This window comes from Stegostoma tigrinum, chromosome 28, assembly GCF_030684315.1.
Source record: "Stegostoma tigrinum isolate sSteTig4 chromosome 28, sSteTig4.hap1, whole genome shotgun sequence".
Taxonomy (NCBI): domain Eukaryota; kingdom Metazoa; phylum Chordata; class Chondrichthyes; order Orectolobiformes; family Stegostomatidae; genus Stegostoma; species Stegostoma tigrinum.
Window position 1 is genome coordinate 43,055,379 of NC_081381.1, and position 27,462 is coordinate 43,082,840.

At 39.7% G+C, this 27,462-nt stretch overlaps 1 protein-coding gene across 14 annotated transcripts in view; it reads left to right on the forward strand.

Moving 5' to 3' along the window:
- The window catches only part of cep104 (centrosomal protein 104), a 176,196-nt gene extending 154,770 nt beyond the window's left edge, over positions 1 to 21,426 (forward strand). For 12 of the 14 annotated variants that reach the window (XM_059638113.1, XM_059638121.1, XM_059638122.1 and 9 more), the window contains 2 exons: positions 11,258 to 11,348; positions 12,929 to 21,426. In XM_059638113.1, coding sequence (XP_059494096.1) covers positions 11,258 to 11,348; positions 12,929 to 13,065 — 228 coding nt within the window. In that variant the 3' untranslated portion in view covers positions 13,066 to 21,426. The remainder of the gene's footprint in view (positions 1 to 11,257; positions 11,349 to 12,928) is intronic. The other 2 variants (XR_009442759.1, XM_059638120.1) reach the window with 1 other exon arrangement.
- The last annotated feature ends 6,036 nt before the right edge of the window (positions 21,427 to 27,462 follow it).

Below are 27,462 nucleotides of genomic sequence, written 5' to 3' on the forward strand. Positions count from 1 at the left end.
AGCTCTCAGCTTCCACCCTAGCTCCCTGAAATCCTACCTGACATCCGTATCCCTCTTTCTACCTATGTCGTTGTTGACTATGTGGACCACGACTTGGGGCTGGTCACCCTCTCCCTTCAGGACCCCAAAAACATGATCCGAGACATCATGGACCCTTGCACCTGGGAGGCAACACACCAACCGTGAGTGTCTTTCGTTCCCGGCAAACCTTCTATCAGTCCCTCTAACTATTGAGTCCCCAATGACTATCACTCTCTTCCTATCTCCCCTTCCCTTCTGTGCAAGAGGGACAGACTCTGTGCCAGAGACCTGCACCCTACTGCATGCCCCTGGTAAGTCCCCCCACCACCCCCCCCCCCCCCCCCCCCCCCCCCCCCCCAAGAGTATCCAAAACGGTATACTTATTTTTCAGGGGAACGACCACAGGGGATCCCTGCATTGACTGCTTTTTCCCCCTTCTAACAGTTCCCCAGCTGTCTTTCCGCTTCGGAGTAACTACTTCCCTGTAACTCTTGTCTATCACTGACTCCGCCTCCCAAATGATCCGAAGTTCATCCAGCTCCCGCTCCAGTTCCGTAATGTGGTCTTGGAGGAGCAAGAGTTGGGTGCACTTCCTGCAGACGTATTTGGATGGGACACTAATGGCGTCCCTCACCTCATACATCATGCAGGAGGAACATTCCTTTACCTGCACTGCCATCCCTGCTAATCCCCTAAACAGAAAGTTTAAAAAAAAGAGAAGCTTACCTTGATTTGTCCCTGGTGTATAAGAGGAGGTGGATGGGTGGGAGGCCCTAAAAGGGTAGGGTCTCGGGTTTACACAACGATCACTTATCTAGTCAGGGATTGAAAAAAAAGGTCCCTCCCTTCCCAGAAACCTCTGCTCCGAGGTGGTGCTGCTGCTGCAACCAGAAATGGAAGGCTCCGACGCTCAAGGTAAGCTTTTTAAAGAATTAAAATCTCTGATTCACTGGCTTCCCGACAGGCCCTTGGTCCAAGCTCCTGCTCGCATTGCTGCTGCAACCAGAAATGGACTTGTTGGGCCAAATGGCCTATTTCCACACTTGAGGGATTCTATGAACTGAACTGAAAATCCCCACCAGAGCAGTGCAAGTCATTCAAAAAAGTGAGTGAGTGTGCAGGGCCAGATGTTCCTGTATAGGTAAAAGGTGGGACCTAAATTCCACATAACCCTGAGGGTTGAGTGATGTGCACAATTGAATAAGGGAAAAAACAAAGAAGCTTATGGCAGATACTGAGGATTCAAAGCAATGAATGCCCTAAAGGAATATAGAAAGCCCATGGCATTACATACCAAGAAAATTAGGAGAGCAAAGAGGGAGCATGGAAAAGCACTAGTGGGTAACATCAAGGAAAATCCAAAGGCGTTTTCGAAGTTTCTTAGTGGCAAGAGAATAACTAGAATAAGTGTAGGGCCTATTAGGGACCAAAGTGATAATGTGTGTGTGGAGCTGAAGGTTTTAAATGAATACTTTGCACCTGTATTCACTGCAGAGAGGACAATCATCAGTAATATTCTTGAACAAATTAGCATTGCAAGAGAGTGAGGTATTAGTGGATTCTGGTATCCAAAAAAAGAAAAATCTGTTTCTCTTTTGGGATAATAGAAATGTTAAATTCTTTATTCTTGTGTAGACAGGATTTTCTGTTACCCCACTGTTTATTAAATATATGCAAAATACGTCAAATGGCCAGTCCAAAGCCACCCATTTCTGTGTAATATACAAGGTGGGCAAGTACCATAACTGGCAGCCCACCTGCTGTATTTAAAGAACTACCTATGGATCAGTCGAACTCCTTACTTAACTATTTGACCTTGATAATAGGCTACCCATGCCATAATATGTTTGATGTGAGCAGATGGGTGGAATTGAGCAGCTGGCTTTTATAAAATAATTTTTAATAAGACAGAAGGGATGGGAAGATGCTGTCCTCAAAGAGTGTGTCCCAAATTTCCACTTGCCTTTCTCGAATGATTTTGTGTTCTGCGACTGTCAAGTGGAGCTTTTACATCGAGGATAGTATTAATCGTACTGACAAAAGCTTCAGCATAGTTGACAGCATATACCTGCATACTAGTTCAAGTTCAAAAGTATACTTTTTCCTTTTTACATAGAACACTCTCAGGTTTTGCTGAGGAATTTTGGCACTCTGACTTTAAGTTCACCAACAACAAATCAGTATTCTTGTGAAGCTTTCGAATACATGGATAGCTGATCATTAGCACAAGTTCAGCCAGTGTTTGTAAAATCAAAATGGTGAAAAATTATTTATGGGACTAATTAACCTTATACTGAAAACAAATGGACAGTTCAGCTCTATCTAATTCTAAAGAGGTTTAAACTTGTTGTTCACGTTTAATTTTTCATTCATTTATTTTGGCTTGGTGTACAGCTTCTAGAACAATCAAAGACTGTACTCTGACAGCAAGAAGAGCTACTTTTCGAACGGGTGCCCCACTTTCAGCTGTATAGCCTGACATGATGATGTCCACAATGACTTGTCATCTGCTTTCTCATTTTTATATAGAATAATGCTTCTTTGATTTTTCATTTGATTTGTCTAGAGTGATTAGTATGGTCAGTCTCAAAGTCCACTAGCTCCTTTCCAATGTTGTCTGCAGTTCTTCATTTTCCATCACAGATGGCTGTCAAGTAGATTTCTGCCAACCCCCCTGTTGTGTAATCTACCACATGAGGCTCAGAGTGGTGAAGAGGTGATTGTCAGTGTCTGTCTTTGTGGGGCCGCCTTGTCCCAGGAAACGTAAACTGAACTCTCAGCATTTCACAGCTAATTATGCGCAGTGCAACCTGACTCTGTTGATTATTTGGTGCAAAAGACCTCCTCTTACACATTAGAACCTGCCAAATTGTTAATTATTTAAGCTTTTAGTTCACTGTGCTTTTGAAAGAACTTTTCAATGGATTATTTTTGGAGGCGTATTGACACACCAAGTCAGATAGTGTGAAATAATTACCCATTTGCTCCTCTTTGAAATCTTAGTGTCTTCTGTATTTCTACTGGAACTTTAAATTTATTTCACTCTCAACAATTATCTTGTATAGATGTTCCTGTTGTGTGAGGGGGGAAATTACGAGACCATTCTTGTTGTGCACCATGGTATTCTTTTCTGATTCCGAACTAAATTCCTGTAACAAAAACAGAAGTTGCTGGAAAAGCTCGACAGGTCTGGCGGAAACTGTGAAGAGAAATCAGGAGTTAATGTTTCAGGTCAAATGGACCATTCATGGTCATCATTAGATTCTTAATTCCAGATGTTAATTGAATTCAAATTCCACAGTGCAGTGGCCATGCCACTAGGCTATTGCCTGCCCTCATAATCTTATATTCCTCGATCATGTCCTCTCCTCAATCTTCTCTGTTCTAGAGAAAACAATCCAAACCTGTTTATGCCGTCATTATAGCTCAGTTTCTCCATCCCAGGCAACATCATCTTGAAGCTTCTCTGTACCCTGTCTAGTGCTATCACATCCTTGCTGTAGTGAGCTGACCAGAACTGCTCACATTATACAAGTTTTAGCCTAACCAGCATTGTACAACTCCAACATTGTCTCTTTGCTCTTGTACTTAATGCCATGAATGTTGAATGTGTCAAAATTTAGTTAGAGGGCTGTAGGCTGAGGCTGTAGAAGTCTCTAGTCAGACCACATTTGGAATATTGTTAGCATCTAAGGAAGAATATGCCGACTTTGAAGGCCAATTAGAGGAAGTTTACGAGAATGATCCTTGGGGTGAAGGCTGTTCATATGAGGAGTGTCAAAAGATCTGGGTCTGAAATAAATGGAGTTTCGAAGGATGTGGGGGTGGACCTGATTGAAACACTCAAAATACTGACAGGCCTGGATTAAATGGACATGGAGAAAATATTTCCACAAGTAGGAGAGACTAGGACCTGAGGACACAGCCTCAGAGTTAAGGGAGGGCCCTTTAGAACAGAGGTGAGAAATTTCTTCAGTCAGAGGGTGGTGAATCTGTAAAACTCACTGTCGCAGAAAGTTTTGGAGGCCCAGACATTGAGTATATTTTAGTAAGCAGATCAAAAGATACAAGGAGAAGGCAGGAGAATGGAGTTGAGAAACCTGTGTCAACCATGATTGAATGGTGGAACAGAATCAATGGGCTGAATGGTCTAATTCTGATCCTGTATCATATGATGTTAGAACGGGTGAAGCTTGAAGATCATCATTAGCTATTGCTGAAATGAGGCTAGTGTCTGTATCCCAGGTCAGAAGGAAAACAGGGGTTGCGGTAGAAAGTGGGACCGGATGAAGTAAGACAGCTGTTACACAGTCGATCAATCTTTATCAAAGAAGAGACAAAAACTGCAAGCTTCTTACCCTGGAAAGAGACCTAACACAAGTGTTTTTGCCTTCTACAGTAAATTCAGACTAATATGGAGAAACATTATGTTCACATGTACTGTTCAAAAAATTCATGGAAATGGATATAATATATTATGTGAAAGCATATGAGTAATTTAAGAAGTTTGCAGTGACTGCAGTATGCTTGGAGAAACTGGTGACTTCGGGCCTGTTTTCCAAAGCTTTTCTGCCATTGTGATTAACAAATCCACAATCATTTTATGCAGGAAGGTAGATAGTAAAGGAAGAAACCATGTAATTTCTACATTCCTGAGCTATTGGCAATTTTTCAACTTGAGTGTAATAAGTAAACTAATACCTACAAGGTACCTAGTACAGCAAGGAACTTCAAACAATTGGATTACCTTTTGAAGCGTAATTATTGGTTATGTATGCACAACATTTAATACAGAGAATAGAGTTCAGCTTTACTGATCACCAATTAGTCAGATGTTAATTAGATCGAATGTAACATTTGTGTTTTTGTGCTTTCATTAGAATTAGTGTATTTCCAGTTGTAGAAATCCGATTTAGAAGTGATTTTCTTCAGTTGAATTTCTCAGAAAAGCTTAGATTAGTGCCAGTTAGAGCAGGATTGGTAGTGCAAGTGTCTGTGTGGAACTTTTATCATTCCTATCGTGTGTTGCAAATTGGACCTAGCTGGTTGTGTTGTGTTGTAGGGTCCCTGGGCTCGGAATCCCAGCCTAATGTTCTAAGGATGTGGGTTCAAATGTGACCATAGTTGATAGTAAAATTTGAATTCAAGAAATATATGGAATTTTAAATAAAAGGTAGCCTAATGGTGCTTAAGTCCCTTAGGAAAGGCAGTCTGTCATCCTTGCCCGCTCTGGTCTACATGTGACTCCAGAACCACTGCAATGTGATTAACTTTTAACTGCCCGCATTAAGTAGTGGCCTACCCATGTCCTGTTAATGATTTCAGCACTTCCTTTTGTTAAGATTTTGATCAGATTTGTAATGATTGATCAAAAAGTTGTAACATATAATACATAAAATTCTATACAAATGTCATAACTGCAAATGAAATAATGGCTGATCAGAGACCTCAGAAAAGTAAATGCAGACATGCTGGTAACTGGAGCCATGCAGACTTCCAAGAAATGTACAGCATTCACTATTTTCCTTGCAGAATGATAATACTTTGGTGCAGGAATGCTGGGCTGAATGGCCTCTTGTGCTGTAACACATCTGTGATACTGTTGCTGATGAGTTGACTGGGGTTATTGAGCATGTTATCCTCCAGGGTGGATTACTTGTGATTGTTATTGTACAACATTAATAGTGTAGCTGTGGAACTGCTTGTAATGAACTGTTTTCATACATTTGCTTTTATCATTTGTAATAACTGAGCAACTAGTGAAAGCTACAATGGATTGTAACATTCAGCAACAAGAAGGATACTCAAAAGATATGTTTTAGTGAACCCTTGACATGGTGACATAGACTGAAATAAGAGCAAAACTCCAGAATAATTCCAGGAATGATGAAACAGAGGGAAACAAAGCCATCATATTTGTTCTGCTGAGGTGGCAAGAAATGGAGCTGTGGCTTGGCAAAAGCCAAATCTCTCTATTCAGATTGGGCACTTCAGGCATAGTTTCAACCCCTAAAGCTTTGTGGATTTGTATTTTATGGAGATAGTAGTCAGCACACTTTACACTTATCCACGTCTAGTTTTACCAGAGGCGTGATGAGGGGTAGGTGACCAATCTGCTTTCATGGTCTAGGTCGGTCAGAAAAACTGTTTGAAGCTGTATATTGTCTTGTACTAGCATTTCTGCTTTTAACTGATGCCATCTGGGAAAACTGGTAAGTAAAAGACAGGAAGGGCTGGATCCATTTGTAGGTGCAGTTATGGCACTACTTGTGGGCCAGGCAGAACAGGAAACCTTACTCCAGGAACCAATAAGGAACGCCCCCTCCACATGGTATCACAAAGTTATTACATTGTGAAAGGAAGCCCTCTTCCCTGGCCCTCAGCTATTCATTCCCCCTTCCACAATCCTTTGAGCCTTCCACCAGTCTCCTGTGATAGCCCTCAACTGAGTTAAAACTCAAGAGTGCTTGGAAAGTTATACTTTCAGTCTCCTAGTAATTCCACACCTCCTTATACCCCATCCCTCAAACTTGCCAGTCAAAACCTGAAACAGTAAATATCTGGGCCTCAGCATCTACTATCTGTTACAAAGTAGGGATAGGCCATTGCCTCCAACAATAATACACATAGTTGAACACACAAGCTCCAACAAAATCCGGAGTCATTAAATTTTTATTATGACATAACCTGTTTTTTTTAGCTTATCTAAATTGCTCTTCATCTGATATAGCTTCTTTTTTTCATTACTCAGTTGATTCAAGCATTTTGTACTATAGGCTTTCTTGTCAATGGCATAAATTTTCCTTTATTACAAAACAAGGAAGCCAAAGTAACTTTTTTTTATGCTTTTATGGGCACATAAAAAGTTGCCTGTTCATCGTCTAAAGTCCTATCTCTATTTGAAATTCAAGTATCATGAAAGGAAAGATAAATTAAAATAATCCATTGTTGCTAAGCCTTATATATAAATATTTAATTCAGCAATCAGAAGTTGGAAGAGTCAGTGCTGAGTGTACGGGAGGATTTCTTCCATTAGGATATCTGGCATAATGGATGCCCCAGCTCTTTTCTGATGTGAGCTAGTATGAAACTAACTGCTTGATTCCTTTTTCATATGTGACATTTAAAGCATAGGTGGTTTGTTTTCACAGGGAGAATTTGCCACTGATGTTACATTAAAGGAACAATGCACAGAAAATTTGGATAGGATAGAAATAGATGAAAGGAGCTACTTTAAGCACTCATAATACAAATGTCGCCCAGTCTGTATTCAGTATATTCTAGGTTGCAGAGGAAATTTAGAATGGGTTTGTCCACATCTTTTTCATGTGTGGCTCCATATGATATGGAGGGTTAGAGATGCCTGTTTTAAAAACAAAAGAGAATAAGCCTAGTAACCACATGCTTGCCAGCACATGGTTGCAACAAAGTTAATTGTCAGTTGAAAAATATGGGTTTATAACTAACATGTGGTAGAGATCTGGTCAAAGCAAAAGTGTTTGAGAAATTTTGTTAAGGATTATAGCGTTGAAGATGGTCTGCATTAGTCTGAAAAAGGTATTTGTTAAACCACATTTTGACTCCTTTAAAACTTAGAAGTCCAGAATGTAAAATCCCAGTGTTGATTTTAAGGCATTGTTCTTTTTGATATTGAATAATAACATGAAGTTGAGTATAAAAGGCATAACTTTTAAGTTCATGAATGACAGAAAACTTGGAAATGTAATTAGAATGGCACAGTAGCTCGAAATAGTTTGAGAAACTTCAGTAGCTTTGAGATTTTGGAAACAAAAACTGAGGTGATAGATAATACTATGAAATAAACTTTTTATTGCTGCTAATATTATTTAGTTATTATTACTTGCAAACTGTCTTTGTTTGCTCATTCTTAGCTACCAGCATCCTGTCTTAGTGGTTAGCACTGCTGCCACACAGCACCAAGGGCCTGGTTTTGATCATAGCACATGTCTGTGTGGAGTTTGCACATTCTCCCTATGTCTATGTGGGTTCCTGCTTCATGCTCCAGTTTCCTCCCACAGTCCAGAAATGTGCAGGTTAGGTGGATAAATCATGGTTAATGCGCGTTACAGAGATAGAGTGTGGAACTGGGTTTGCGTGGGATGCTGTTTGAAGATTAGGTGCAGACCCAATAGGCCAAAGGGCCTCTTCGCACTGTATAAAAATTCTGATTCTAATCATTTGGAACAGACTTTAGGAGGACATTGGCTAGTGAAATGGCAGGTGCATTACAGCTGAAATTTACTAAAAGTGTAAAGTTACATATTTTGGAATGAAGAATGAGGACAGAGCACATGAACTGAACAGTAGCATTTTGAGGGGGACAGAGAGAAGAAGCGAGTCATCTTCAATCCAAGAGGACTGCCTAGGCAGGAGAAGCTATTACGTTCTGCATTGGTGTTCATCTGTAACATTATCTCCTAGTTCCAACAATTAGTTAGTTTCAGCAGCCCTCTTCAATAGAACTGTCAAAATGCTTGGCAAGAAAATTGGTCCTTGCTTTATTTAGGTGCGACCTTGTCCTACCTGTACAGGTTCATTCTCCTAGAGCTGGTCTTAATGTCCCAGGAATCTCAAGCACTTGGATATTAACTAAGGAATGTGAACTAAATTATAAAAGCACTTCCAAGTAGAGGCAAAATTGCAAGAAGAAATTCATGGTAGTTCTTAAACTGAACTTCCTCCTTATGGTCCTCTGCCATGTACCTCCGTCACATGAGCCAACTTTCTATTATTAAATTTGTAAAAAGCTAAGCATACCTGTTTGCAAGTAAAGTTAACTTTTAACCTGGTATGTGACTTGAAGGAATCAAAAACAATGTCATGTTACATCTTTTCTCCTTCCTACAGATGCTATTGTTCTGATTCTGTAACACTGCCAAAATTACAGCAGATATTTGAAAGAACTCCTGTGGAAGTTCAAAAAATGGCTTTTTGATATGTTTTTCGGTTCTAGGTTAACAGCTGCTATCTCTTGTGTCTCGACTTATTCTCCCACCTTCAAACTGAATACGTGCATCTCTACCATTGTGAAAGCAAATATTTTTCATCTACTTAATGGTTTTGAATTATTTGCTCAGCCCATTTGAGGAAAATTAGAGATTAGCATTCAAGAATGAACTCAGGAAGTGCTTAATGCACAATGGAACTCTCCTGAGAAGCTGTTGAGATGGGAAATTGATTTGAAATTTTCAACTTGAGATTGATATTGGTTTCACAAAATGTTTCGGTATTAGGGGCCAAGCTGAATCCATTGTTGTGGATTTGTTTCATAGATCAGGCTTGAAGGGCTGAATGACCTCATCCTGTTTATAAATGGTGGCCTCCTATTGTGGTTAACAGTGCTGTCATACAGCGCCAAGCGGCCTGGGTTTGGTTATAGTGTAGCGTGACTGTGTGGAATTTGCACATTCTCCCTATGACATTGTGGGTTTCTGCCAGGTGCTCCGGTTTCCTTCCACAGTCTAAAAGTGTACAGGTCAGGTGGATTAATAATGGTAAATGCGCGTTACAGGGACAGGTGTGAAGCTGGGTCTGGGTGGGATGCTATTTGGAGGTTCGGCGCAGACCCAATACGCCTCATATTGTGGATAATTTCTTCCACTCTGTCAATAGCAATTCTGAGTGGAACAAAAGAAAAGGCTTCACTGATGATGAGTAACCTTTGAACAGTTCTCCAACTGTACTCCCTGCTGAAAATATTCTTGGTTTTCTATACTACTGATATTACTTAGTCATTATCACTTGCAGACTGTCTTTGGGTCATTCTCAGCTGCCAGCATGCTGTTCTACAAACATGTTCCTCCCTACAGCCTTACTATGTTGAAGACGGTTTACTGTATTATCTTTCACCAAAGTTTTTGTTTCTAAAATCTCAAAGCTACTGAAGTTCCTCAAACTGTATTTCGGAGCTTGGCATCAACCAAATGGGCCTTCCTGACTTGTTTAGTCTGTTCTTTTTATTCAATATCGTATCTTGCACGTTGGTTATCAATTTTTAAAAAAAATAGATCGGATAATATGAATTCTGTTTCATAAGGGTAGACTGTTGTATTTGCAGATCACTTGGTTAAACACTTCTTAAAGATAACTAGGTACAGCAGTAAATGCTGGCCAACCAGTGATTCCAATGTCCTGCAAGTAATTTTTTTAAAAACTTAAAGTAATTCCTCACAACCCTTGCTTCCGCTGTTCAGTGTTATATATGATGCTATTAAGCTAACCATAAAGGTAGGTGGTGGTGTAGTATATTCAAAACCTCATCTGCCTTTACCTAGTTTGGCCTGCACGTGACTCCTGACCCATAGCAATGTGGTTGACCCTTAAATGCCCTTTGGGCAATTAGGGGTGGGCAATAAATGCTGGTCCAGCCAGGGATACCTACATCCCATTATTTTTTTTAATCAAGACAAGTCAGCCACTATATAAGAGAGCCTCATTTTTCCAATGCCAAAAATCCTGTTTAGGCCTGGACTTAATAAGTAAGTCAAGCACACCGGCCACTACTACTGCCATTTCTGTGAAGAAATGCTGTACTCAAGTACAAGTTGACCTCTTAGAACAGGCCATATTTGGCAAAGAACAAGCAAAAATGGAAATTGCTGGATATGTTCAGGTCAGCTGACATCTGTGGAGAAAAAAAGAGGTGTAACGGTTCAAGTTTGGTGCCTGTTCTTCCAGTTGATCCAAGAAAAATGCAAGAAGTTATGGCGGAGTTCAGGTATAGTTGTTAGAAAGGCAAATCCAAAGCTTAGTGGAGACTACAGCTATCATTACTGGAGTATAAGTAATTAATACTTAGCACATGGAAATGAAGAAAGGTCAGAACTGTAACCAAAAACTGAAAATATAGATTGTTAGCCATTCTGATTAGAGGTTTGAAATTCCTGAAAATGTTATCATTTTATAGTTTACATTGCAGTAAATTAAACCACTATTTCATAGCATAGTGATTTTAAAAGAAAAAAAATGTGGAGTAAAATACCATGGTGCTGTTTTAAGGCTCCACTCCATGAAAGATGTTCAGGCCTTGAATAAAGCCATGGCTTTGTATATTGAAGCAAAAATTAGGTTATCTGGCAGACATGCTGACCTACTCGCCCTGTGTGGTTTGTACAGATTTCAGCAGAGGCCTTGTCTGCAGTTCTGCTTCACAAGTAGCTGCTCACCAGACGGATTGTAACTAACAGAGGCTTCCTTGTTCTCCTAACCCTTCTAGGGCTGGAAAGTGCATCTCATGGGAAGAGACGGCTGTAAAATGAACCCCCGCCGAATGCAGACATTACAGAGGACCCAGCAGCTCCAGCAAGGTAACTTGTTTTATATAAATTAGAGCCACCTTAAGAGCCAAATTTTAGCTAATTCATCCATTTGAAATGGATGTATTGGAGTAAATGAATATGCTTGCACAATTAAGGATTTGTAAATGTCGTTTTAAAAATACAACAACAGTAATTTTTGACCATATCACCAGTCATTGTTCTAAATTCCAGAGATGATGAACTCATTCTTCTGAATCTCACCTCATAGGCCAGCCCTTTCAATCCAAGAATAATTGAGTAAACCTTTGCCTCATAAATGGCAAGCACATCATTACTTGTGTAAAGAGTGTGAAACTGTATCCAGCCCTCCTTAAATGGTCTCACCAATGCCCTTTATAATTGCAACAAAATTCCCTTCTCTTACATTCCAACCTCTGGCAATGAAGGTGAACATGCCATGTTCCTTAAAAACCAAATAACTGCAGATGCTTGAAATCAGAAAAAAAGAACAGAAATTGCTGGATAAACTCAGCAAGTCTGGCAACATCTGTGGAGAGAAAGTAGAGTCAAAGTTTTGGGTCCAAAACCCTTCTTCAGAACTGATCTTCAGTGATGTCCTGAGCCCAAGCAGATGCAGTTTTATTATTTTTGGAGGAAAGATAATTAACGTGCAATGTGGGGATATTTATTGATTTCACTGTTAATTACCATTATGAACTCTCAGCTACTGAAGCAGTCTGTTCCTGTAAGCAGCAATCAATTCAAGTTTGATAGTGCTTGAGTGCCAACTGACTTGTGATACACAAGCAATGACCGCTCCCAGCAAGAGAGAGTCCAGCTATTTCCCCTTGCCATTGAACAAAATTACATGATTGAATCTTCCCTGGGAGTCGCAAATCAGAAGACCAGGAAGGAGAAGGATCTCCAGGCAGTGGGAGGCTTAGGAAGATCCATAGCAAGCATAAGTACAGTATTAGTTATAGTAAAAAGTTATTTAATTTATCAATGTAACAATGTAAAATACCTCAACTTACAAGGCTTTTTTTTTGTAATTTGATAAAGAAGACCCTGCAGAATCTAGTTTCAAAATGCATTTTTTTGAGAATCAGTGCTTCATATGAAGTTACAATTTTTCAGGACTGCAGTCACAACTTTAAGTACGGATTTAGTGTATCACAGTATAACTGACGCACGTGAGATTTGTGCTTCGCTCACCTCATTGAGGTTACAGGCCTAGTAGTCACCTCCAGCTGGAGTATTCATTTATAATGAAAGTTGCTTTAATTTATAGCGTAGGACATATGTTTGCTCCCTGACTGTTTCAAGTGCATCAAACTCAAGGTGAAAGTTTATTTTCTTCCCACATTTTTTCTATTTACATTAACAACCAGAAAACTGCACACATTTTGGGCTGATCCTATGTAGCAATCATCTTGGTTTGTTGCTGTCAGGTTGCTTAAAAAATTAAAAGATTTCAGTGAACTTGCTGCATCCCCTTGACTACTGCAGCATTTGGACCTTTGCTTAAAGTAACTCTTGTGTTTCTTATCACTGTTCATACTATTAGGACAGTTAAAAAGAAAAATACTTATTAAAGTCAAATAAATGTCTTTTTGTTTTATAAACAGAAAAATCTGGGACTCTGGCTACTTCTAAGTCTGGTCCCACTGGGACCAAAGGGTGTTCCCCACCCACCAGCAGCAAAATCCCTGCTCCAAGAGCTGGATTAAACAAAACAACAAACTTATCATCGATTCGACAATAAATTCTCGCCATACAGGATCAAAGCGTGACAGTAAACCTAAAGAATCTCTGCACAATGAATGCTGAATAGTCACGTCACAATGCCAGTTCTAAATGCACACAGGGCTGTGAAGTCATTGACGGATGAAAGACTGTTTCCATAAAGGTTAATCACCTTCAGTAGAACATGCTTGTGATCTATTGGAGCCATTTTGCTGTTCTGTGAAACATCCATCTCAGCTAACCTTCGTCTTAAATCCTTAAAGCATTCCATTGGTACTAAGGAAGTTAGTTTTATTAAACGATTAACCTTCTTATAAACGAAACCAGACAGTGAAAGTACACAATGGTTATTTCACAACTCACAACACATCTGTTATGCTACAGCAAGTTATAATATACTACATTCAGTTTTTCCTATTTGTTTTCTTTTTATGCAATATGTTTGGAAAGGAATATAATCACATTAAGATTGATCAATTATAGCAATCCTTTTGGAATATATTAAAGACTATACAGAATTATCCCTTTTAAACTGAATGCATCGTCAACAACTCATTCATTTATAGTGAAGTACCACAAGGTTTGAATGAGGTGCTGTTTTTTGAAAGTTGGACTTCAGAGATGAAAGCTGTTTTTGACTAATTATTTGAATAACTTGTAAATCATCAGCTGAATTGAGCTCATCATGGCTGGATAAATCATTCACTGTTAACAGCCAGACTGAAAGCTGGGGCTGTTTTTCACTGCAGAAAATCTCGCTGAAATGAGTGGCTGTAGCAAAGTAGTTATGCGCAATAAATCTGTAGCAAACACTTCTGTGAATCTGACACTGGAGCTTAATTTAAGATCGATTGAGAAAAGCTAGACACCCGAAGCTCCTGTTACAGTTCTTCCATGCATTTGTAGCCTATAAGTCTGATTGCTGCTTCACTGTGAATAGAATGATTGAATGAAGTAAAATGACATAGCTTTACTTCTGTAAATACTTAGCAAAGAAAATATTGTTGGTAAAAATGCATTAGGGAAATCATGAAATAACATTAAAGTATTGTGTTTGTTTGTTGTTTTGATGTGAAGTAACTTAAGTCTAGAAAAAGTGCATTGGAAAGCGTTGGTTTAGGAGGATCACGAACATAGAACAGGAGCCACTTGATTTTCCATCTGTCTAAATTACACCGGGATTATTAAAGGTCACCAAACACAATTTAGGCAGAATCTCAAAAATGTTTTGGTAGTAAAACCATTGTAGCTTAACACAAATTTGTAAAAATTATTCCAGAATCCCACTCAATTCTTTCCAAATCTTGGTGGGAGCTGTGTTGCCCAAATTAAAATAAAAATGCCCTTAAATGTTTATGACATTTTAGTAACTGCAGGACATTGATTGGCATTGTGATTTTAGCTCATCTTAAAAAATCAAATTAGACTTGTGTGTCACCTCATTTGTTGAAAACTCCAAAATTCAAAGTCGATAATGGAATAGGTAAGTGATTCTTACATAGAAAACTTAAACATCAAATGAAACTTTGTCTGACAACTGGAGCATTAATCAAAGATTAATTAGTATTTTACATATTCACCGAACATTGCCATATGTTCTAACCTGTTTAATGCTGCACTGTATAAATATCAAGTTTAGATATTTGATAACAAGAAAATGGTTTAAAGTGAAATAGGTATGATGTAATTATGTTGGCTGTCCAGCTCGCCAAGATTGCAGACAAAGAGTAAACCCCAGCCAATGGGTTTTGGTGCCAGTATCCACCCATCTGACAATGAAGGAAAATTGTTGGCGACTATCAGGGTAGTCTTTGGGCAGTAGCCAGAAGATATGAGAACCAACAGCTACTTCTGCTACTTTGGGATTAGGGTAAGGAATCAGCCCTGGAAAGTTTTAAAAAAAAAAGCAGGAGGGCAACATCAACATTTGCGAAGTAAATTTGTGAAAGGTTTCAAAATTTACAAAGCATCAATGCAAATAATTTTCATAAATCCTTTCCTGAGAACCACCAAAAATGGAAATATTTATTTTGCATTTTAAGTTAGCACGTCAAAACTGTCGTATATTGGTTGTAAAATCTACTGCTGTCAGCACTGTGGAGAAACTTTGTAGCTTCCCCGAAGTTAACTCATGTAGAAGCAAATAATATTACAAAGCCACCCATAACATACCTTTTGCAAAAATCAAGATTTACCTTATTTTGTTCGAAATGCATAATTCTGAGTATTTGGCAAAATTGAGTGAACTATTGTAGATTTAGGGTTTTGAAAACAAAGTATATAATTGCAAATACATAACCAATTAAGGAGACCGACCATTATTTGTTCCTGATTTTAACCTAAAAAGCAAATAATTAATTTATTTAGAACATAGAACATAGAAAAGTACAGCACAGTACAGGCCCTTCGGCCCACGATGTTGTGCCATGGAATAATCCCAATCCAAAAGTAAAATAACCTCACCTACATTCCCCTCAATTCACTGCTGTCCATGAGCATGTCCAGCAGTCGCTTAAATGTCACTAATGACTCCGCTTCCACGACTACCATTGGTAAACTATTCCATGTGCTCACAAATCTCTGGGTGAAGAACCTCCCTCTGACGTCTCCTCTATACCTTCCTCCTAACACCTTAAAACTATGACCCCTCGTGGCAGTCAATCCTGCCCTGGGGAAAAGTCTCTGGCTATCAACTCTATCCATGCCTCTCATTACCTTGTACACCTCGATCAGGTCACCTCTCTTCCTCCTTCTCTCCAGAGAGAAAAGTCCGAGCTCAGTCAACCTCTCCTCGTAAGACAAGCCCTCCGGTCCAGGCAGCATCCTGGTAAACCTCCTTTGCACCCTCTCCAAAGCCTCCACATCTTTCCTATAATAGAGCGACCAGAACTGGACACAGTATTCCAAGTGTGGTCTCACCAGGGTTTTGTAGAGCTGCAGCATAACCTCGCTGCTCTTAAACTCGATCCCCCTGTTAATGAAAGCCAAAACACCATATGCTTTCTTAACAACCTTATCCACTTGGGTTGCAACTTTGAGGGAGCTATGCACTTGAACACCAAGCTCCCACTGTTCTTCCACACTGCCGACAATCCTGCCTTTAATCCTATATTCACCCTTTAAGTTCGACCTTCCAAAATGCATCACTTTGCATTTATCCAGGTTGAATTCCATCTGCCATTTCTCAGCCCAGCTCTGCATTCTGTCAATGTCTTGCTGAAGCCTGCAATAGCCCTCGATACTATCAACGGCACCTCCAACCTTTGTGTCATCAGCAAACATACTAACCCATCCCTCAACCTCCTCATCCAAGTCATTTATAAAAACTACAAAGAGCAGAGGCCCAAGAACAGAGCCCTGTGGGACATCACTCAGCACTGACCTCCAGGCAGAATACTTACCATCTACAACCACTCTCTGCCTCCCGTTTCATTTGTTATTTTTCATAACTTTGTCAAATGTGTATTTGTATTTATTGCAATCATTCCTGAAATACAAATGATTCCTTGTTTGATTGCCACGTTTAGAATTTGTTTAGGCATCCATTGTGGTTCTATGATCTGTTTTGTAATCACAAGCACATTGAAATGTACAATCTGCTGTGGAGAGTTTCAAAAAATTTCTTTCCTCCATACTAATTTTTTTTCCCTTGTGTCCCTTCTCGAAAGCTGTGGGTTTTGTTTTAGTTGAGATACAGTATGGGCGCTGGTGCTCCATCTCTGTCTTGCCCAAGATAATATTTATCATGTATCCATTAATTTGTCACCCATGAATGAGCACACACTTCCAAAATTGGCTTGATAGATTTTTCTTCCCAAACCAAAGAACAGTGAGGTAAATTTTAAGGGTCACTACCCAGCAAAGAACATTGATTGCATTGAACTTCAATAATCTGTATAATTTAGCTGGTCGTTGGGTGAAATGGTAACAGCAACTTTGTAGGAGTCCAGTTGTGTGTTGCCTCAGTTATCTTGTGGAATCGCACAAGACAGAAGAAAAGAGAAAGAAAATGCACTTTGAATGTAAACTTGCAAGCACTATGAAGATAGACAAAAGTTTCTTTAGAAATATGAAAAGGATCAGAGAAGCCAAAGTACAAAACTGAACAGTTCTGGCCCCTTTATGTAAAGAAACAGATGTAGGCATCATAAGCAGTCCAGAGGTTCACTGGGCAGATACTGGAAGGACTGTCGTATGAGGAAAGCTTGAGTATGTTGGGCCTGTACTCTTTATGGAATTTAGTAGAATGAGACACTACCTTTTGAAATGTTTAAGATTCTTAGGGGACTTGACAGGGTAGATTGAAGCAGTTATTTCCCCCTGTGAGGATTTAAGACTAAGATGAGGAGAAATTTCTTTGAGGGTAGTGAATCTGTGAAATTCTTTACCACAGGACTGTCGAGGCTGGATCATCAAGTATTTTCAAGGCCAAGACAGATTTTTAATCAGTAAAAGAATGGGAATTATTGGGGAAAGGTAATAAATTGCACTTAAAGATAATCAGTTATGATGATCTCACAGATTGACAATGGGATGAACCTGCACTTGTGTTTTTGGCAGAGGCCCAACAGAAATTCACAAGGCAGTTTGCTCTTTGTTTATTTCATTTCCCTTTAATTTTATGAATCAAATGAAATATTCTAGATCACTATTCATAGCAACAAAGAACAAACCTGTGAGAGCATCTGTTTGTGGCATATCCAATGTCCACAAAACATATATATGATAGAATGTTATGAGAACATACAATTAAGAATAGCTTCACATCCTGCAGGTTAAACAATGAGCACACATTTGTACTTAAGTTGCATTGACCCTCGGAAGTGTATTTCCATCTGCTGAGGAGACATGTACTTTCAGGGCTTTGGTTGACATTCACTTCTAAGTACAGCTCACATAAATTATTCTCTTCCCTATTTAAATATTGAACTTCCTCCCAGTTTACCACAAAAGATTGTTGCTTCAACATTAATGGTTTGGCTAATGGCCAACTGAATGAATGCTCGTCAACACTTGGGCAACTGTCAGCCTTATCAAGTTAATGATTAGCGCCTTAAATCTTATAAGGTGGAGATGACTAATCTATTACTAACTATATTGAGTCACATCTAATTGTCCGAGAACAGTGGAATTTTTAACAGCTGTTAGATGTTGGGACTTGTAGCTACAGTCTTCTCTGAAAGCATACGTTAACCACCTGTAAAGGGAGACAACGTAATGGTTGAATATTCCCAGCCTAATGAGTTTGGTCTCATGGTATAGCAAGACAAAGTGTTGGGTGGAATGTCTAGTATCACCATGTCACAGTTGGCACCTCAGAAGCAAAATTGAACCATAGGATGTCCCATTAAAGTCATGCATCTAGGCACTCTGGCATTTTGACTATGCCAATGAGGCCCAATACTGAAAAGGGGGCTCACAAAGTAAACTCTGGTGGCTTCTGAGCAGTTTTCCAGAGAAAACCCTCTGTGATTTTCAGTTCTTGACCTACGGGGAGCCCTCAGCAATGATAGCCATCTGACAGCAGCACCACCACCTCAGCACAAACAACTTCCACCACCATCATCCAGCCTTCCAGGTGGTATGGACTAGACCCCCTCAAAATATATTTTAAGAAGGTAGCCTAGACGGTAACTACTTCTTATTTTAAAGGTAGATGTGAAGTGCCATGTTCTAAATGCAGTGTGACTGGTCAAGCTACTTGATAGTAAGCAAAACAATTTATTTAATCACTATAGTTAAAATACAAACAAGAGAATTTAGAATAACCTAACTATTGGAAATCTTAACTGAATAATAATAGATACAGTAACTATTGCTAAATAACTGTTCCAATATAGCAACATTCTATAAACATACCTGATGGCAAAAAGGCAAATTCAGACATATTCTCACAAGCAGTTCTTCAGTCCAGTAGGAAGAAACATCAAGAGAAAATTGAGAACATAGCAGCCAGAAGACATTCACTGAACCCTCCAACTCTTTTGCGACCCCACTGGCCTCTGCTTAAAACCAAGCCTAAAAATTAGACAAAAACTAGAAAGCCTGGACTGTGAGAGCTGGCCACACCCAGGCTGCTTCCAGTGTTGCAACCTTTTATATAAAACAAGCCCAAGGCTTCTCAAATTGTTTACTCTCTTAGAGACAGCTGGTACCTCTGCCATACAATCTGTCTTCAAAAAAAGGACAAAATAATCTTTTAAAGTGACAGCAACATCACACACAGGCATGAGGCATTTCGAGGCTGCTGCATTGCCAGATTTCTTACTGATACCCTGTTAACTGACTGCTGGCAAAATGGCACCCTAGGAATCCAGTCAGCTCCTACTTTTGGTTCCTGCAGAGGAATGTTGACCTCCACTGAAACATTCATTCCAGTGGTGAAAACAATCCTTTCCCAGGATCGTAATACTTTGAGATTCAGTCCCTCACCTCATTTGCAATTTTCAAGTTATTGAAATTAAGTATTTTTAAGATTATTATCTATTTGTCTTCTCTCCCATGCATTTCTTGGTCATGTGTTGAACTTTGATCTTGCTCATTACACATGAGTGTTCATGTTACGTAAATTGTTATATTTGGTACAGCACCAACTTTACACACTATTAAAGCATTTCTCATGATGAAACAGCTGGAATACAGCTGGTGATAAATGTCAGAACAATGATACTTTAGCTCCTCTACATACATGTAATCGGATTATACCTTTAATTGGTTCCTGATTTTCATGTTAATACCCACAAATTAACAACAAAAATATGTTCATTTTTAAGCACTGATATGGATAGTACTTAGTACCAAGTCTAAGCCAAATATCCTATTGTCTAAGCTCTTAATCAAGGCTTTTTGCTTATTCCACTGAGATCAAATCAAAATGGACAAGATATTGATAACAAATCTCCAGTTGAAAAATACTTTGGAGCACTTTTATATAGCCGACTCATTTTTGCTTATTTCCTTTCTCGTTACTAAACACATTACACAAGTTATCGGCTACAGTGAACAGTTTGTGGATAGCACTAATACAGGATACTTGCCACATTAGATGCTAGGGACAAGGAAGTACTTGATTTGAAAGGTGAGTTAATTTTTTGATATTACTTTCCTTTCTCAGATTGTAACATTTACACTTTTGGTTTAGACTTTTGTAACCCATGAGAATATAATTTACTTTATTATTTTGTGAATCTGATGTATTTTACCTTTTATGTCCATGATTTTCCTGCTGCACTTGATTTTTAAACCTTGTACTTAACTTTGATTAAGAGACCAGACAGTAGATTAAAATGTTTCATCAAAGCATCAATTGATATTTAGCAGAGGAAGAGGTGTTCAAGTCGCCAAGTTCCTGGAACAGCTTTTTGTGTGTGTCTGTATAGAATGGGTTCTGCCAAAAACCTGCATAGGAAAACCTCTTCATAAGGACAGGTCCTGTTCCCTACATAATGATGGGCCTGTTACCAAAATGGTAGAGTACTGGATCATGAGCTACTAATAACCACATGTTCATATATTTAATGTTGGAATGAGGAAATCAACAGCAAGCCATGGAAAAAGCTTCGTTGAAAAGGTAGGATTTAAGGGGATGGTAAAGGAAGAGAGGGAAGTGGAGGTGGTTGGGAAGGGAAGGTTGTGTCCTTGGGTCAGTTCCTTCGACCTTGGTTTGACTGCAAGGATTCACGTGCAGTGTGAGCACTTCCCTTCTGTAATAAGGTAAAAACTGGAGCCTGCCCTTCTGTCTGTAGGCATAGTCCCAAAGCTAATTGCACAACAATTTTAGACTGGTTACCAAAAAAATCATAGCAAAATAATCCTACTGCCCTCCAGGGGAGATGGAGGGAGATATACTTTTAGCACTAGAAAATAATAGCAATCACAGTTTCTTTTTATTTTGTAGAGTAACCAGACAATCTAATCTACTTGGTGGGACTCTCTTCACTGTAAAGCTCAAAGGACTGAAGTTTGTAAACTCAGTTCTGCTGCCAATTGCATATTCTGAGTAAGGCAATGATCCAGAATGTCTTGAGTGTTAGTGCATGGAGATTAGAAATCATCCTACCTGAAGTAATACTCAATGTTTTCCTCACTAATGGAAAATTCATTTGTATTTCAATAGTTTTCACTGAATTAACAAGGCTGAAATATATTCCAGTGTGCAGGTATCACTATTGTACACATTTCACATTCACCAGATCAGCTGATATGATGTTATGAAAATCAAAAATAGTTAATTTGTTCAGAAATTGTAATTTATGCATGTTATTAATTTTACAAGGTAATCCCTTCAAAAATTTTTATTTAAGTGCAAAGCATATGGTAAGATCTTTGAGGGAGGCAAGTTTGCACCCACATGTGAAATGAATAAATATTTACTTTGTCATTTTTGCCTGATTGACTTTTTTTTTAAACAAGCTCACAACTTCCCAAAGGGCCTGTTTCTGTGCTGCATGATTGTGAGACTTTGGATCTTTGCCTCAGAAAATGGTAGAAGTGGAGTCACTAACATGGAGAGATAATTAAAGTCTTGAATAAAATCAAGAATTGCAGATGCTGAAGATGTGAAACAAAAACAAAATTTTGGTGAAACTCAACAGGTCTAACGCCTTCTGTGGGGAGAAAGCCGAGTCAATGTTTCCAGTCCAGTGATGCTCTATCAGAACTGATAACGGCTAGGAAGCACTGAAGACCAGGTTCAGGAGGGCAGGGAGTCAGTGAAATGATTGAATAGATGGAGATGGAGCCCAGAGTAAGAGAAAGCTGAAAGGGATAGGTAGATGAAGGGATTATTGGTAGTGACAGAAGAGAATTTGAATAAGTGACAATGAGAGCTGAGAATAGGAGAGAATGAGTAGGCTGTGCAGAAACGACCCATGTCATGACAGGACCAGGTTGTGGGTGTGGGTAAAAAAGATGGAAGGATGGAATCAGGATCTAGGATTATTGAACTCCAGTCCCAGAGGCTGCAGAGTCCCCAAGCAGAAAAAGATATGTTCTTCAAGCTGGGCTGAAACATTGCAGCAACCCTGCAACAGAAAGGTTGGTTTTGGAACAAGGTGTAAGGGAGTGGCAGACAACTGAAAGCTCAGGGCCGTTGTTAAGGTTAGAACATGGGTGCTCTGCAAACTGGTCAGCCAGCCTGCATTTCACCTCCCCATTGTACAAGAGTCCACATTGTGAGCAGTAAATACAGTTGACTAAATTGAATGAAGTGTGGGTAAATCTCTCCTTCAGCTGGCATGTATATCTGGGGCCTTGAATCATGAGAAAGGGCGAGGTAAATGGTCAGGCGTTGCATCTTCCACAGTTGCAGGAAAAGGTGCTTTGGGGAGGTGTTGGGAGTGGAGAGAATGTTCCCTGTGGAATGTTAGCAGAAGAGGGGAATATGTGTCTGGAGGTGGTGGAAATGGCAGCTTAAAATCCTTTGGATGTGGAAGTTGGTGGTGTGTATATTGAGGACGGGGGGACCCTATTGTTGTGTGAGAGAAGACAACAGAAGGTAGGTCAAAGTGTGGGAGATGAGTCAGACACAGCTAAGGGCCCTGTCAAAAATGGTAGTGAGAATCCACGGTTGTGGACATTCCTGAAACCTTCCCTGTTGTACATACATTAAAAACAAAAGGATACTAAAGAAAGGGTAAGATCACTCAAGGATAAAGGAGAAAATTTGTGCTTGCAGGCAGAGGATATGGGCAAGATCCTAAATGAGTACGTTGCCTTGCTATTGACTCAGGAGAAGAAAATGGAGGATTGCAACATTAGTGTGGGGCATGCTAATGCTAGGGAATTTTGAGGTCAAGAAAGAAGTGGTGTTAAGTCTCTTGAAGAGCATTAATGTGGATAAGCCCCCAAGGTCAGATGGTATCTACCCAAATTATTGAGAACAGCAAAAGAGGAGATTTTTGGGGCCTTGACCAAGATCTTTGTATCTTCCCTAATGACTGCATAGGTCTCTAAGGACTGGTGAGAAGCTAATAATGCTGTTCCTGTGTTCAAGAAGGATAATAGGGATAATCCAGAAAATTATAGACTGATGACTCTGTGGTGGTTGAGAAGCTACAGGAAAGGATCCTTAGAGAAAGGATTTATGCACATATGGAGAAGCATGGCCTAATTAAGGACAGTCAGCATGGCTTTGTGTAGGCCAGGTGTTGTCTTATTAACTTCCTTTTTTTTGTAGAGGTGACTGGTGATCAAGGAGGATAGAGCAGTTCATGTTATTTACATGGATTTTAGCAAGGCTTTTGACAAAGTCCCTTACGGTTAGCTCATTCAGAAGATTAATGGGTGGGATCCACAGTGAATTGGCCATTTGGATTCAGAATTGACTTGCCCAAAGAAGGCAGAGGGTAGGGAAGACTGTTTGTCAGGCTGAAGGCCCGTGACTAGTGTTGTTCAGCAAGGATCTCTACTAGGACCTCTTGCTGTTTGTGATACATCTAAAGGATTTTGATGAAATGTAGATGGGTGACTTAGTGAGTTTGCAGATGACACAAAGATTGATGTAATTGTAGATAGTGTAGAAGGTTGTCAAAGAATCCAGCAGGATACAGATCAGTTACAGATATAGGCAGAGAAATGGCAGATGGTGTTTAATCTGGGCAAATGTAATGTGTTGGACTTTGGGAGATCAAATGTTAGGGGAAAGTATACCGTTAATGGCTGGACCCTGAATACCATTGGTGTATAGAGGGGTCTTGAGGTCCTGGTCCATAGCTCCCTGGAAGTGGCTATGCAAGATAGGGTGGTAAAGAAGAGGCATGGCATGCTTGCCTTTATTAGTTGAGGCATTGAGTGCAAGAGTCAGGAAGTGATGAAGGGTCTAGGCCCGAAACGTCAGCCTTTGTGCTCCTGAGATGCTGCTTGGCCTGATGTGTTCATCCAGCTTCACACTTTGTTACCTTGGATTCTCCACCATCTGCAATTCCCATTATCTCAGGAAGTGATATTGCAGCTTTATAAAACTTTGGTTAGACTGCTTTTAGATTATCTGTTTCAATTCTGCCACATTACAGAAAGGATGTGGAGGGTTTGGAGAGAGTGCAGAAGAGGTTTACCAGGATGCTGCCTGGATTAGAGAGTATGTGCTATAAGGAGAGGCTGGACAAACTAATGTTTTCGCTGGAGTGGCAGAGACTGAGGGCACACTTGGCAGAAGTTTAAAAAACTATGGGATGCATGGATAGGATTGACAGCCAGAATCTTTTACCCGGAGTTGAAATATCTAATACCAGGGGGCATGCTTTTAAGGTAAGGGGTTGTGGAAATCAAAGTGGATGTAAGATGCAAATCTTTTACACAGAATGGTAGGAGCCTCAAACATGTCGTCATTGGTGGTAGTGGAGGCAGATAGATTAGGGGCATTTAAGGGATTTAGATAAGAACATGAATGTACAAGGAATGGAGGGATATGGACAAAGGGCATGCACGAGTGATTAGTTTAATTTGGTGTCATGTTTGACACAATATCGTGGGCCAAAGGGCCTGTCCCTGTGATCTGTGATTTCTGATCTATGTTCTATAGTGGCATCATCAGAGCAGATGTAACAGAGATGGAGAAATTGGATGAATGGGATAGAGTCTTTACGGGAAGCAGCGTTTGAGGATGTTTAGTCGAGGTAATTATAGGAGTCAGTGGTTTTTATTTAGTGGATATTGATGGCCAGCCCCTGTCCAGAAATGGGAACAGAGATGTCAAGAAAGGTAAGGGAGGAGTCAGAAATGGGCCGGGTGAAGATGACAGCAGGGTGGAAATTGGAAGCAAATTTGATATAATTTTTTTCAAGTCTCAGATGAGAGAGGAAAGTAGTGCTGATGATTTTATTGACATACAGGCAAAAGAGCTATGGGAGGAGGCTGAAATGGGACTGCAACAAGAAATATTCTATGTACTTCACGTGGCAGGCATAACTGGGGCCATGCTGGTATCCATGGCCATGCCTTTGACCAAAGAAATTGGGAGGAGTTAAAGGAGAAATTGCTCAAAATGAGAATGAGCTCAGCCAGGTGGAGAGGGTAGTGGTGGATGGAAAATGCTTCAGGACTTCTTTCCAGGAAGAAGCAGAGAGCCCTGAGATGATCCTGATGGGGGTTGAATGTATAAAGTGATTCCATGCAAAGAGAACTACAAGCTTCCTGTAAGGACTTTATCCCATCTCTGAGTTTTTCATTTCTATTGCATCTGTTCTGATGGTGTTATGTTCTGCAGTGTTGGGGTTAGGGGAAGAATTCTGAAATGTCCAGCTTTTTCGTCAATCAAAGATCCCCCACTGCTGTGGTTGGCAGGGCCCTCAGCTGTGCCTGACCCATTTACTACACTTTGGCCCTCACCCCTTCTCTTCCATCCCACACTGATTGGATTTGCCGTCTCCAATGAGAGAGCAGCTCTATGCTCCTCTGAGACTTCTAGCGACACTTTCTTGATCTTTCAACATATTTTTAATTCGGCAGAGAATTGAGGATTACAGGTGTAAGGTAGGAATGTGGAGTTGAGGATTTTCATATTAGCCAGGATCTCACTGAATGACAGAGAAGACTTCTGCTCCTATGTCTTCATTGTCTTTTGTCAAAATGGGAAAATTCAGCCCACAGTTAACATTTTGAGTTAAGAATTAGATCTGAACTGAACCACTCTGAAGAGGAGCTATACTTAACTCTCAACAGTAACTAATTCTCTCTCCCCAGAGACTGTGAGACCTGTTGAGTGATTCAGCACTTCCTAGTTTTCTTGCTAATTTTTAACATTTGTGCATAAATTTTCAATTCGATTTCCTGATGTTCACGTTTTGCCTTGATCTTCCCTTCAATGAAAACACACTCTACTTAATCCAGCTCTTCTCTGAACTTTCTTGACAGAATAATGCAGTCTTGAAGACTGAGAGGCCAATATTATTTTTGAATACATTGTGGTTTTGCTTTATTGATTTGTACTCATCAGCCCTAGGATTTGATTAATGCTATTGATATCAGCCTGTCCAAATATTTCCTGTGCTTGATAATCATATCCTGTTCCAATTCCTTTTTCTGTCTTCTAATGGAACCTTTTACTTTACAATCATTTCACAACAGTTTAAGCGGAAACGTCTTGACAGATCTTTCAGGATAGTCTAATATTAAGCACTTCAATATGCACATATTCCTTCATATTTCCTGTTTAATTATGCATTGCCATACTCAAAAGCCCAGCCAGATCACTAAACAAAGTATATTTGTTTGTTTTGTGTTGATTGGGAAGGGACTATCACGCTCAACTCTGGTTCCCTTACCTGTGGCACCCTTACCATTGAAATGCTTCGACAAGTACACAAATTGTTTGTTCCAGTGAAACTTCAATTTACTTGTACTTTAAGTTCAGTATATTTCACTGCTCACAATACAGTCAAACTCAGATTGAGTGGCTCACTTTCCTAAATTCTCATGCAGCCTGAGAGTGTGATCCTGGGTCCCCTATTATTTGCTGATTTAATTCTTCATGCAGCCCCTATTCTGACTTTGCTATCCTCAGATTCCAACATTACTCCAATGAATGTCTATGGAAGCTTGAGAAATAACATCCCATGCTTTAGTTAGGTACTTTGCAGCTTTGTGGATTCAATGCTGTGCAGAACAATTTTAGGTTGTAACAGATGCTCCTTTTTTTTTGCAGACACCAGGTGTTAGTAATAGCCTTGTTGTTGCCATTTGCACCTCTCATTGCTACCTCAATTGGTGTTGTTTCATTGAATCACTCCTGTGGCTTTCCAACATATTGCAGACCTTCCATATTGCTCTTTTGTCCCCACCTCCTACTGTGCCTTGCTGTAAACTTGCTTAGAGTCTATTACATCCATAGTAGTTTCCAGTTCTGTCAACATTTCAACCACCTAGAATATTAACTCTGTTTCCCTTTTCCCGAATGCTACCTGTTTCTTGCTTAGCTGAAATATTTGTGGATATGTGGAATACTGGCAGAGAACTTCAGACTACTGCAAGGGCTGATGGTGGGTCTTTCTCTTCTGTAAAATACCTGACACCTAAATAAAGCCAATTCATTTTCCTTTATCAATTATTGTCAACTGCAGCTATTAACCAGTAACTAACAGATTTTGTAGTTAGTGTGTCAATCATCTGTGTCTTTTGCAAAGAAGGGAAAAGAACCTGAAGAGAGATTGAAGAATGAAAGATCCGAACAAGCAAAAGGATCATCTCAGTGATTCCTGTGGAGTGGACAATTGAACTTCTTCCAATGACACATATGGGCATAACAGCAATTTATTTTGTCTGTGTCTGTCTGTTTGTGTAGGAGAATTTTATAAGAGGGTGAGGATTTTAACGATTGGAGCTATGAATTGACAGTTCATAATTATTTATGTGTGGTTAGAATCTACATGTTTGTAATTGTAATTCTTGTTAAGTAGAGAAACCTGTTCCGTGGTTTCTG